General features: G+C 40.5%; 1 protein-coding gene across 9 annotated transcripts in view; it reads right to left on the reverse strand.

Annotated features, from left to right (window-relative positions):
- Positions 1 to 14166, reverse strand: part of pcdh15b (protocadherin-related 15b) — a 1538224-nt gene that overhangs the window by 399883 nt on the left and 1124175 nt on the right. For all 9 annotated transcript variants that reach the window (XM_087999065.1, XM_087999066.1, XM_087999064.1 and 6 more), the window contains 2 exons: positions 3636 to 3744; positions 3332 to 3444 (listed from right to left, as the gene is read on the reverse strand). In XM_087999065.1, coding sequence (XP_087855191.1) covers positions 3332 to 3444; positions 3636 to 3744 — 222 coding nt within the window. The remainder of the gene's footprint in view (positions 1 to 3331; positions 3445 to 3635; positions 3745 to 14166) is intronic.

A 14166-nucleotide genomic window follows, 5' to 3' on the forward strand; every position in this document is an offset into this window, starting at 1 on the left:
GCATTTTGGGAAGGCTAATTCGAGAGCGAACTATACAGTAAACGGAAGAGCCTTGGGAAAAGTTGATGAGCAGAGGAATCTGGGAGTTCAGGTCCATTGTACCCTGAAAGTGACTGCACAGGTGGATAGAGTGGTCAAGAAGGCATATAGAATGCTTGCCTTCATCGGACAGGGTATTGAGTATAAGAGCTGGAAAGTCATGTTAAAATTGTACAAGACTTTGGTTCAGCCACATTTAGAATACTGGATACAGTTCTGGTCACCACATCACCAAAAGGATGTGGATGCTTTGGAGAGGGTGCAGAAAAGGTTTATGAGGATGTTGCCTGGTATGGAAGGTGCCAACTGTGAAGAGAGGTTGAGTGGGTTAGGATTGTTTTGATTAGAAAAAAGGAGATTGAGAGGGGACCTGATTGAGGTGTAGAAAATCATGAAGGGTATAAACAGGTAGATAAAGATAAGCTTTTTCCCAGAGTGAGGGATACAATAACGAAAGGTCATGCGTTCAAGGTGAGAGGAGAAAGGTTTAAGGGGGATACATGCGGAAAGTACTTTATAAAGAGGGTGGTAGGTGCCTGAAATGCATTGCCAGCAAAGGTAGTAGAGGCAGGCACGGTACATTCATTTAAGGTCCAAATGGATAGATGCATGAATAGGTGGGGAGCAGAGGGATACAGATCCTTAGGAATTTGGAAATAAGTTTAGACAGTGAATTTGGATTGACTCAGGCTTGAAGGGCCGAAGGGCTTGTTCCTAGACTGTAAATTTTCTTTGTTCTTTGTAAGACATTGCATGGAAAATACATATAATCAGATAATTAGTCTTGCATGCTTGAGGTCATTTCAGGGAAAATAGTTCTGAGGAAGAGTCATTGGATCTGAAACGTTAACTCTGATATCTCTCCACAGATGCTGCCAGACCTGCTGAGCTGTTCCAATAATTTCTGTTTTTGTGTCAGAGAAAATTCTTGATTGTTTCTATGGTTGGGTTTTATGATTATTTTGATTGAACGGTGTTTTGTTGCTTGGAGATTACTCGAATTTGCAGTTGTATAAATCTTCAAGAAAGAAAGAGTTTGCAGTTCAGCTCTCCTACTTCTGAAAAGATTTTTGGTGTGAAATTGATGAGAAACTTGATTGTCATCTCAAACATTATCCTGGCGAATCCTCAATTCTGTATTTCCTAAGAAAACTATGTTTGCAAAGATCCCAGAGATGTCTGCTGATTTTAATGACATCCATCTAATGGTTCTGAAATGCCAGAACATCAGCCATCTGAAAATTTCACAACCTTCTTTTTTATTTAAGAACCAAGACTTCTCAAAATGAATCGTTGCAGAGAGAAATCCACTTATTCTCCCCTTTCTGGGAGTGAACATGTTTACATTTGATTTAAACAAAAACATATGTTGCTGGAGACCTAAGCAGGTCTTCCAGCATCTGTGGAAGGAAGGCAGACTTAATGTTTTGAATTATAGAATCATTGAATCCGATGACCTTTCTTCAGAACTGAAAAATCATTATGAAAAAGGGTTCACTGCACTTCAAATGCTAGCTTTGCCGTTTCTCCACAAATGCTACAAGATTTGCTGAGTTTCTCCAGCAATGTCCATTTTTGTCTCAGATTTCCAACATCCATAGTTGTTTGTTTATTTTTGTATGTGTCTGGAGTTATTTTAAAAGGGTAAACCATTATATTTTCTTAAACTGTGTACGCTAACCTATTCTATATTTTGATGGGATAAGTTTTATTTTATAATGAATCAATTATTTTATTAAAGAGATTTAATTGATTTTCTATTGTCCCAGGCTAATTGAAAACTTTCAATTGGTTTTATCAAGAATGAAAAAAAAATTACATTTATGCTTTGATTCAGTAAGACTAGAGAAAGACCTTAATCATCAATTTTCCATCTTAGGCAGTCCCTCGAGGTTGAGGATGCCTTTTTTCCCCACTCTGATGTGATATGATTCTGAGGTGACTAAATACTTTGATGCAGGATCTGCAAAACATGTGACAGGTGGTGTTTGCTGATGCAGCTCAATGGGTAGCTCAAGTTTTCATACACTCCTTGCATTGTTTGGGCTTTCCCTCCATCTTATCTGTCAGATAATATAGTTAATATAGTTAAGGAGCTAGAGATTCCCATGAATCAATGATGATACTCCATTTTCTTTCAGTGAGTCTTTGAGGAAGTGACAATAGAATTGTAGTACTTACAATAGAGTTGTAGTACTTACTATACATCTGAGAAATGAGAGACCAACCTTGTAACTCTTGTCTGCACTGTCTCCATTCATAGAATCCCGACAGTATGGAAACAGGCCCTTTGACCCATCGAGTCCACACCGATTCTCCAAAGAGCATCTCACCCAGACCCACCTCCTTACCATATCCCCGTGACCCTGTTTTTCCATGGCTAGTCCATCTAGCCTAGACATACCTGGACACTATGTGCAATTTAGCATGGCCAATTCATCTAATCTGCACATTTTTGGACTGTGGCAGGAAATTAGATGTCACCCTTGTTTCTCAATTACATGAACTGCACACAGTACAGTTGTCGGCTATGCCATAACTGTTAGATCATGTATTCCACTGCCTTATATTCTACTCTTTGGCTACTTACATCCATAGTCTATTGATTTTATTGCCATAGACTAGACATGCTGAATGTCAAATTTAATGAAGCTTCATGGTCTCTTTCAACGTTATTTGTAGCAATTTCAACATTATTCACTTAGTGTGCATTATGCCTGATTTTTACCACATTGCAAAACAAGGCAAATACTCACTGAAATCCAATCACTGAAGTGTTGCTCTGCCAAAGATTGGAGTTGAAGCTTTTGCCTCAACACTCTTGATCAAATCATTCCATTTGCATCAGTTAATTCAATCGTTAGAGTAGCAATACACAATTGGCTGACTTTTGACTTAACCTGCTCTTCAAAATCTTTTGCTTATTTTGATCTTGAACTGTTAATGTAGCTTTCATTTGAAGACATTTACTACATTTCTAATTGAAATAATACACCCTAGGGATTTTGAAATAGCAACACTAATTTTATTGAGATTTGAAACCACCAGTGAAAGAAGAACGATCAAAATATGTAGGGTATATACATAATGGAAATGGTTAATATTAAACTTTTATGGCACAACCTGCTTCTAGAGCATACAACATTTACTTCTTTGTATTTACCAATCTCTGTTGAGAGAGATATTTTTTTATAGTGGAATGGATAAATATCATTAATATGTTATCCCTTTCTGCTAATAATATTATGTATAAATAGCATACCACACAAAACAACAATTAATTTGAATTTACCTTAATAACCAAATCAAATTTCTGATGAAAATCCCTGTTTATTGGCCTTAGGAGATAGAGCTCTGCAGTGATATTATTCAGGGAAAAGTACTTAGCATAATCCTCTGGAGTACCTTAAACAAAACAGTACAATTGTCAAAGATTAATTTCTTGAATATGATTGGCACAGCATTTAATACGGTCAAACAATTTATTGAGTAAACATACTGCAATGATTAAACAGCTTCTAACCTTATAAGCCAATGCTTCAATGCATAAAATTATAATTGCAGATAATAAATCACGGCAATACAGAGTTACCAACCAACAAGAATACTGTAGACAATTCCTGGTTGATCATCAGTTGGTTTAATGTTTATATCTTGGTCAACAGCTAGAATTCGAGGTGTAACATTCACTGGGTTTATCCTTGCCTGAAAGAAGAAAGCAAAATACAAATTAACTTTATTTTTCCAAACATTATCTTAAAATTTATCAGTTCTTCTATCTTACTGTTGCATTTAATAACTGTTTGTTGGTCTTCATGTTTATTTCTTTCTGTAAATTTATCAGCTGCTCTGTCTACTATTTTATCAAAGCACTCAATAAATTATAGAATGGCGATGAACAAATAATTTGTAACTCCATAAATGTCAAACAAATGCTGACATTGTGTAAACACATATAACCACAGAGTTTCTGCTGGAAAATATGTTTCTTCATTGACTATCAAGTCAAATATAAGTAAAATAGTGTTGGAATCTCTCCAGAATCTCTTTTAAGGTCATTTTCCAACGTTGAAAATTGTACCAAATTCAGTTCTAACCCCTACTGAACTTAATGAAAATGAGCAACTGATTATACTCAGTAATGCATGTGCTTCTTCCTTAGCTTGCCTAGCTTCTTATGCTGGGCAAAACATGCTTATCACTTTATCATAAAATTATACAATGGCCCTTTGGCCCATCAAGTTTTTAACCACCAAAGATATACTGCCACCCACGTTCGTCGCACTTTCCTACACTAGTCCCATTTCAATGATATGATTTGACCCTTCAAATGCTCAACCAAGTACTTTTTACAAATTGTGAGGTTTCCCACCATAACTAAGCCCAAGCCATTTCAGACCTCACAACCTCTGGGTGTAAAAGATCTTTCCTTAAATCCCTTCTAAACCTTCTAGTTTTCACTTTAAAATTATGCCCTCTTGTTATTGATTCTTCAATTAAGGGGAAACGGCTGCATTCTATTCACCCTGTTCTTGCCTCTCACACCCATACACACTTCTACCAGGTCCCCCTTAACCTTCTCTGCTCTAAAGAAGACTAACCCAAGCTTATTTAGCCTCTCTTCATTGCTGCAATGCTCCATTCCAGGCAACAGCCTGGTGAATCTCTTCTGCACACCGTCCAGTGAAGTCACATCCATTCTGTAGTGGTGACAAAACTGCATACAGTATTCCAGCTGTGGTCCCACCAACATCCTGTACTGCTCCAGAATGATCTCCCAGCTCTTATAGCCTATGCCATGACTGATAAGGCAAATGTCCCAAATGCCTTCTTAACTGATTTTCACCCGAGTAACCTGTCCTATCACCTTCACGGACCTGTGGACAGGCACCCAAAGATTTCTCTGCTCCTCGGAGCATCTAGTGTTTTACCATTCACTGAGTGCTCCCTTTCTTGTTCCTTCTTCCAAAATGCATCACCTCAAATTTATCAGTGTTAAATTCCATCTGATACTGAGCTGCCCATCTGACCAATCCATTTATATCCTGCTGTAACCTAACACCTTCTTTCTCAGTGTAAATACCTAACCAACCCTTGTGTCCTGAACAGACTTATCACAAAATCCACCATCTCCAAGAGTTCCCTTTTCAAAGAACACCACCACACTCCTGACCCATGACCCTGCCAAATGTTCTCAAATACATGACTTATGAATGCCACAAATAATAAGGGGTCCAAGATCATACAGAAATTCAAAATTGCTGAAGAGACATATTTAGTCTAGCATTCATCAGGACAAATGCAAGTAGGCTAAATTTCAAAATAACACAACAATTTATACCACAAAAAACAGGCTACTGATTGAATGGTAAATAAAAAATCATTGACCAAGGACTTAAATAGATATTTCTTTCTGGCAATATTCCAATAAATTTGTAAAACAGAATTTCCCATACACACAATGACAGAGGTTAAGATGAGAGGCCTATAGCTTTCTACGTTGCAGCTCCCTCTTTCTGAAAGGGTAGCCTTACATCTGCACTTTTCATCTCCATGTGACTTTTCGAGAATGTAAGGAAAGTTGAAAAGGTACAATCAATGCAGCAACTTCATCTAAGACCATAGAATCATTCAATGTTGGAAATAAAAAGCTAAAGAGCGTACCAAGTTGAATAAAGCTCCAAACAGTTGCAGAAATTTAAGTTTAGCAAGTTTAACTTCGATTCATATAAGGCATCAATATACCACAAGTTTTTTATCCTAAACTTTTATCCGAATGAGAATTAAAAAAGAAAATCTTGCATTTGTATATTCGCTTTTCTGACCACAAAATGGCTCAAAGTACTTTACAGTCAACTAAATATTTCTGAAGAGTGAGCAATGTGTGTTTACACCAGAAAACAGCAAGCAATTTGTGGACAGCCAACACTCACAAACAGCAATGTTAATGATAATTGGATAATTTGTTATTGTGATGATGTCTGAGGGATAAATATTGGTCAGAACATCAGGGATACATTTCCTGCTCTTCTTCAGAATATAAAGAACAGAGACCCTTATGGGTTCAAGTAAATAATTCTTTGAAATTTGTGTCACATATAGACAAGGTGGTTAAGATGGTGTTTAACACATTTGCCTTCATTGCTCAGACCTTTGATTATAGGAGTTGGGATGTCACGATAAGGTTGTGGAGAATGTTGGTGAGACCTTTCCAAATTACTGTGTCCAGTTCTGGTTGCCTTGTTGTAGGAAAGATTTTATTATTGGAGAGGATTCAGAAGAGATTTATTAGTATGTTGCTAGGAAAGGAGGGTTTGAGTTATAAGAAGAATCTGGATAGGTTGGGAGTTTTTCCACTGGAATGTAGGAGGTTGAGGGGTGACTTTGGAGGTTTATAAAACTATTAGGGGTGTAGATAAGATGTAGAGCAGGAGTTCTTTCTCTGGGCTTTGGGATTTCAAGACAGGGGGACATACTTTTAAGGTGGGAGTAGAGAGATTGAAAAGGAATTGAGATGAAAAGTTTTTACACAGAGAGTGTAATGAACTTCCAAAGGAAGTGGTGGATGCAGGTACAGTTACAACGTTTAGAAGACATTTGTATAAGGACACAAATATGGAATGCTTGGGGGAATATGGACCAGTGTAAGCAGGTGGGACCAGTTTAGTTCAGGATTATGGTTGGAATGGACTGTTTAGACTGAAAGGTCTGTTCCTGTGCTGTATGACTCTATGGCTCAATTACTGCGATTATGTTTTTTTTAAATCAAAGCGTTCTATGAATTTAAATATTTGGTGCAACTTGGGGAAAGTTATGGCTAACTAGTCCAAAATTTCTTAGCTTCCTGCATCACGTTTCTTAAATAGCACTGTAGTGTATGCAATTTTCCAATGTAATCGAATCAATTCACAATTGGTGAGAACTTTAAAACGTTGTGGCTCGGAAATCTACACTCTTCTCACCTAATCATTCTGAAGGGGTCAATATTTACATTACATTGGTTCCATCCATTCTACTGATGTCATCCTCAACCTGAAGGTGAAAACACTGAGTGGATTTTTTTCTTCATTTTGTTTTGTTAATAATAGAGTCATAGAGATGTACAGCATGGAAACAGACCCAGTCCAACATGTCCATGCTGAGTAGATATCCAAACCTAATCTAGTCTCATTTGCCAGCATTTGGTCCATATCCCTCTCAACCCTTCCTATTCATATACCCATCCAGATGCCCTCTAAATGTTGTAATTGTACCAGCTTCCACCACTTCATCTGGCAGCTCATTCTATACATGCACAACTCTTTTCATGAAAAAAAACTGCCCCTTAGATCCCTTTTATATATTTTCCCTCTTATTCTAAACCTATGTCCTCTAGTCCTGAACTCCCCCACCCAGGGAAAAGACTTTCTCTATTTATCCTATCCATCATGGCTGCCGGTCAACCTAACTATCTCCTCTTCACTTTACTTACATTTGGATAACTTTCTCAAGGAACCATATGCTCAGAGAGGCAGCACGACTCACCAATCTGGAGTTCGTGCTGCTTTTGCATCATGCTTGAAGCCAAACTGTGCATTACTTCAGATGCTGTGAGCAAGGATCTGGCCTTCACAGTGTGCAGCTTCAGCCTCTGCATTCAGGACATGGTCATGTAGAAAGGAAAGTTCTCTCCTCATTTCATGGTTGAGGAATTGAAGGTATTGATGGATGGGGAATGGAAAGCAGACCATTTTCAAGTTGCCTTCCACTAGAGACCACCAGACCAAGACAGCCTGGGTCAAATTGGAGTCTGGATCAGTGCTGGCTTCTGGGTGAAGTATCATGCTCAACAATGCAGGATGAAGGTCAATAAACTTCTCTCCTTTGCAAAAGTAAATGCCAACATTCTTTCTCTCTTTACTCCTCACTTATAGGGTTAGTACTCATTGTATCTCTGCCATTGCACATGCCTCTCACCAACATGCATAACTACAACCACAGGCAAATAGATGGCCCAACCCTGGATGGCTATCTCAACAGCACCCTTCCTTACCTATAAGTAATCCCTGGACACGCTGCACTGGACTGACATGAGTGACCATGGCTTAATCATCAAATGCAAGGACACTGACTCCTAGGTAGGAAGGACTAAGTGCCTGTCTCACCATGGCCAATCCTTTTGACTGACCGGTTATTCCTCTTAACTATGGGTCTCTTGACCCACTACTGACAATTCCTTTTGATTATCACAGAGGTCATTTGAAACATGTACAGTGTGATTGCCATGTAAGCTGCTGGACATGCTGCAGCATTGACATTTGTGGTGCCACACAGCAGCAAGCCCACCTCTTTGAAAGTTCTTCTCACCATGACAGGCTGCCTGCTTCTCCATCTCTTAAAAAAAAACAATGCAAGCCACAGAGAATGGTAGGCTATAACTGAGCACTGACACCCCATGAACTAAGAAAGAAATGCGATGCACAAAGAGACTGGCCTCCTTTGGGTAATGCTGATGTCAGTGAGTACGAAGAAAACAACAGACAGAAGGTGGCAGCTCTCGGGTAAGTGTACAGTGAGCGAATGCTAAGAAAGAAAGCTAAGAGCATTAAGATGCATCCTGTGTACATCATGAGATGTCTGCATCTCCCTGCATGCAAAGCAACCAGATGGTAACATGCTAGTTGTAGGTGCTCGAGCTCCAGCCAGCTCAAGGGCTGAATTTATTCGCAAGCAAAAACGGTGATGTGGTGAGGCTGGTAGTTTGCATGGACAAAGGGCTGAGGAAGATGAGTGGCCATGAAACGTGTCGGGTGTTGTTGTGAAGAAAGAATTCAATAATGGCTGCGACAGTCACTCAACCAGCTGAAGCCCCCAGGTACGTATTCTGACTTTGCACCAGCCAGTTTTGGAGAACTGGAAGTGGTGTAAAAATAAAGCAAGTTACAGATTTAATGTGATGCGAATGGACAGAAATGAGGTTGTCACCAGTCAGTGGTGAGATTCTGAATTCACCATTTCAAAAGCAGACTTTTTTTCCACCATAAAGATGAGCTTCTGATGTTTTCATTCATCTAATTTTTCACTTTTCATGTCCCAAACCGTGAGGGGGTAATCCTACACATGGTGTTCTGATACAAATTTGGAGAGAGCAAATGTGTCTGTGTCAATTCCCTAACGTCTAGCCCACCACCTCAAGTGACCTGACCTGCGAGTGCTGATCCAGACCTGCCCAACCTGGTGGATGCATTTGTCCCTATTCACAGCAGACCCCCTACCTCCCTGAACTAGCTGCTCTGGTGACAAAGATCTGACTGTGACCCATACCTGAGAGAACAGAAGCATGATCCTCCTGTGCAAAACCACTCTAACTGGACATCAAACTTTGGCTTGAGACTGGCGTTTTAATGGGAGTCTGCCCTTGACAAATCAAAAGCATTGGAATTATCATATTTATTGTTAAAGGAATGGAGTATAATTGTCACTGAAACTGTACAATGCATTAGTGAGACCACATCTGGAGTATTGAATACAGTCTTAATCTCCTTACATGAGAAGGGATGCAATTGCATACAGCCAGTTCAGAGGAGGTATAATACATTGATTCCAGAAATGAGGGGTTTGTCTTATAAGGAAAGAATGGACAGTTTAGTTTATACTCTCCAGAGTTCAGAAGAATGAGAGGAGATCTAATTGAAGGATATAAGATGCTGAAGGGGATTGGCAAATAAACGGAGAGAGGATGTTTCCTCTTATAGACAATCTAGAATAAGAGAGTTAAAAATCACACAACACCAGGTTATAGTCCAACAGGTTTAATTGGAAGCACACTAGCTTCCAATTAAACCTGTTGGACTATAACCTGGTGTTGTGTGATTTTTAACTTTGTACACCCCAGTCCAACACCGGCATCTCCGAATCTAGAATAAGAGACTATAGTTTAAAGATAAGGAATAGCAGATTTAAAACAGAGATACTGTTTTAATTACTTTTCTCAAAGGGTCATGGCTGGAATTCATTACCCCAAAGTGTGATGGTTGACAGAGTCACTGAATAAATTTGAGAAGAAAATAGATTTTTAATTACTTATGGGTGGAAGATTTATGGAGAGAGGGTGAGAAAGTGTAGTTGAGGCCAATGTAGATGAGCAATGATCATATTGAATCATGGGGGACACCTGAAATGCTGAATTTTATAATCTTGCTCCTAGTTCTTATGTTCTCGCCATTCTGGTACACCTGCCTGAGGCCAATGGACTTCATTGCAGACTATTCCCTTAAGACTTTCAGACATGTTCCACTGCTCTCTGCAGGTGCAGTGAATTTGGTCTGGACACTGCTGCCACTTGGTACAGGTGCCAGATGGACTTGGCACATTGAAATGAGACAACATGTACGTATCCTTGAGTAGGGATTGCTGCACATTATGGCTACTAAGCTGGTTTTGCACTGAGCCAATTGCCAGCACAAGAGACAGATGGGCAAAGCAAGGCACATATGTTGCTGGCATGGTGATAGATACCAGATGAATGTGTGCTGAAAGATCAAGAGAGCAGCACTGCTGGGCAGCATGAACAATACAGTGAACTGGATACCTTTCCCTGTGCAGTAATTTTACCTAATACAGCCATACACTGCTGTTTGCCCGAGTGCCCTTTGACACAGTTTTGGTCTTGTAGTGCATTGGTTGATGGCAATGGCTCCTTGAATATCTGGATTGTGTGTGAGAAAGAGTGAGTGAGTGAATGAGAGAGAGAAGGAAAGGGGCATGCAGCAAGTGCTTATGGATCGTGCCCTACTCTGCAGTTTCGCTATGGGCAAGATGGAGGTTCTTCAGAGGAGTGGGAAGTTGGAGTAGCCAAACATCTGCTCTGGTTGCCATGTCAGGTTTTCCTGATGGCTGGTTTGAATGGTGAATTTGGTAAGATTCCAACTGGAATATGAATAAGTTAAGTTTGACCATTGACAAGGATCTGAACAACCATTAATTACCTTCAATTTAGAACTCACTGCAGCCCAGTGAGAGTCTCATCATGCCACGTTTGGAAAGCATAAAGGTTGGGTGAGATGATCCTGACATTGACATGGGACTAATTGGACATCTTGCTTAGTACTGCCATACACCTAGGCATAGCCCATATTGCTCAGACCCTATTAGATTCTGCCCTAAGTGCAGAAGTAGTACACAATTAGAGTTGCAGAAAAGGGGAAAGTTACATACATAAAGATCTTAATGTGGTATAGCAATCTCCAGCATGATGACCAACTCAACGAAGATATGCTGCCAATGACTCCACTTAAAACAGACCAATATCCATGGATCCTGGACATGATCAAGAAGAAGAAATTGTCTGGTCTAATCATGCAACAACAACCTCTACAGAGATAATCTCCTCTTCAAAGGATATCTGACAGAGCACATATCAATGAATGAAGAAATTATCTACAGATTAGAAACAGGGTCAACAGTATTCAAGCAAGAGACCTGCCTTACAAGTCTGAAAAGGGTACACTCTGAGAAAAATGTGGAAATTTCAGAAAATAAAGTAGCAGTAAACATAATAGTTAGATATTATGTAGGCGGCACGGTGGCACAGTGGTTAGCACTGCTGCTTCACAGCGCCAGAGACCCGGGTTCAATTCCCGACTCAGGCGACTGACTGTGTGGAGTTTGCATATTCTCCCCGTGTCTGCATGGGGGTGCTCCGTTTTCCTCCCACAGTCCAAAGATGTGCAGGTCAGGTGAATTGGCCCATAATATTAGGTAAAAAGGGGTACATGTAGGGGTATGGGTGGGTTGCGGGTCGGTGTGGACTTGTTGGGCTGAAGAGCCTGTTTCCACACTGTAAGTAATCTAATATATAATTTTATAACAGGTTACTAGTGGAGAAAATAATTTGAAAGGGTGTGTCATGTGATGGTTCTGAAACAGTTAAGGTCCATGTTACAAAAACAGAAACTGCTGGGGAAAACCCACATCAATGTTGGTGCCCATTTATCTGGAGACTTGCATCCTCCTGTGCCACTGGTTCTTGGTCTCTCCCAGCTAGCTCCACCTTCAGTGACAGATCCTCTGATGACAAACTGGTTTCCCTTGTGTTCTTGCCCTCTTTCCTCTCCTCTCCTGTACCTTCCTGATGGCCGGAACTTTGACTCCCTGTGAAGGGTGTTGCTCCTCATCATCAGACACTTTTCACTTTACTCCTGCACTTCTGTACTGAAGCACACATGACAATAAAATCTAAATCTAATTCTGTGTAGCATCAAAACGCAGCACCAACCAAATGGCTGGAATCCACTTTCCCGCTGACACTTTCTGGTGCCCACCATGATGCACTGCAGTACAATGTCCTTCAGAACGATTTGTTTCCGAAAGCAGAGATAACCCACATAGCCCTTTAAAAAGTTGAATCTCAAATCTTCACAAGCTCTTCATAAGCGTTTATGTATCTTTAATTGGTGTCTATTCGGAGTAAATGGAATTCCTCTTCTGCTCTTCCCTTAATATTGATGACATGCAGGGCATTTTGAAATTGACAGCTAGTACTGGAATCATTCATTCAGCCCACCTCACCAAACCATGTTGAACATTGCATGTTCTGCGGTCACTAATTAACTCATCTTCTGACTCCCTGAAGCCTTTTCACAAAGAACAAGTTAGGACTGTGATGGAATGCTGTCTACTCCCCTGGATGAGTGCTGCTCCAAAGCCATTTAAGAAGCAAAGACAACATACCACAGTAGATTGTTACCTTATTCACCACATTAAACATTCACTCTGTCGAGCACTGACAGACAATGACAATGATGAGTTCCATCTACAAGGTGCACCTTTAACCTTTCCCAATTAGAAGAATAAAGGTAGCAGGCAGGTAGAATATCTTCAAACTTTCTACACATCACCTTGACTCAAAAATACATCACTATCATTAGGTCACAATGCTAGAACTCCCTATGTCTACTGGTAATGCAGGAGCAACTTCAGCACACAAATTGCAATGTTTCAGGAGAGTGGCTTACCACCACCTTAGCAAGAAAAGTTTGAAAATCCTACAAACAAATAAAAATGTTATCAGTTTTATCTTACAGGGGCCTGAATGATGTGAGCGAACACAAGAAGTCTGGGACAGTCCATGAGAAGTCTGGTGAGACCTTTCTCAACATCAACTACTTGCATAGTCAAACATCAAGATGAAATTCTCATGTGACAGCGGTTAGATGCCTGTTAACAGGGAATATTGCTTGCTGGTCTCATTAATCAAAAACTTCACCTCATTAATATGTAGCTTCCTCTCCTATAACTTGCCAAAAGGAAAGTAGATGTCAACAATCCCCAACAGGAATGGCACAGTGGGTGCTTGTAGCTTCAGCTGATTGCTTGTCTCTGCTGCTATCTTGTAAACATAACATCTCAGGGCAAACTCCAACCACTCCACTCACAGCCACCACACGCTCAGGGACATTAGCATCCAACCCCTTCCAGCCTGTCAGGTCTCCTTTCCAATTGACTTTCAGGATGCTTCTGCATTTCTGGGCAAACTAGTGATGAGCATTGCCTTGCTGCTCTGAAGACACTCTGCACACACAGTCAGGCACTCAGCTCTCAGACTGGACCAGGCTGCATGTTTGGGCTGTGTACTTGTCCTCTTCACGCTCACTCGCATTGAGCTTACATGGACTCTCAACATTCTTGCCTTTATACACTTTATCCCTTCAGGCAGAGTATTGTGCTCACAGTATTAGCATAGATACCTATCCCCCACAAACTATGTTTGGATCATCACAATTTTGACCTGACTGGGACAACTGCCAAACTCTCTCACAGTTACCTCCAAACCTGGGAATCCTCAACCACTTCAGACCCTTCCCCCAGCCCTTTCCGGAACAGTTCAGACGCCATTATTCATGCGGTTCCACAGTCATCACCACCATCGCAGACAATGATGTCACTTTTACAGAAGCCGCTGCCTACGTTCCACAAGCAGTTCTCACTTTCAGCCAGCACAGACATAAAGCCAGGAAGCTTGCCATACCTGTCAGCAGTCCTCAGTCAAGTAAAGGGAGACAGTCAGGGGATAAGAGTACAATAACTCAAGGGCAGCCTCAATTATCGCTTCAGAGGCTTGGCATGTTCATTTAACCAAGTGGGCGA

The sequence above is a fragment of the Chiloscyllium plagiosum genome, unplaced genomic scaffold (genome assembly GCF_037043375.1).
Source record: "Chiloscyllium plagiosum isolate Xiang-an unplaced genomic scaffold, Cpla_swu_hap1 HiC_scaffold_22, whole genome shotgun sequence".
NCBI lineage: Eukaryota > Metazoa > Chordata > Chondrichthyes > Orectolobiformes > Hemiscylliidae > Chiloscyllium > Chiloscyllium plagiosum.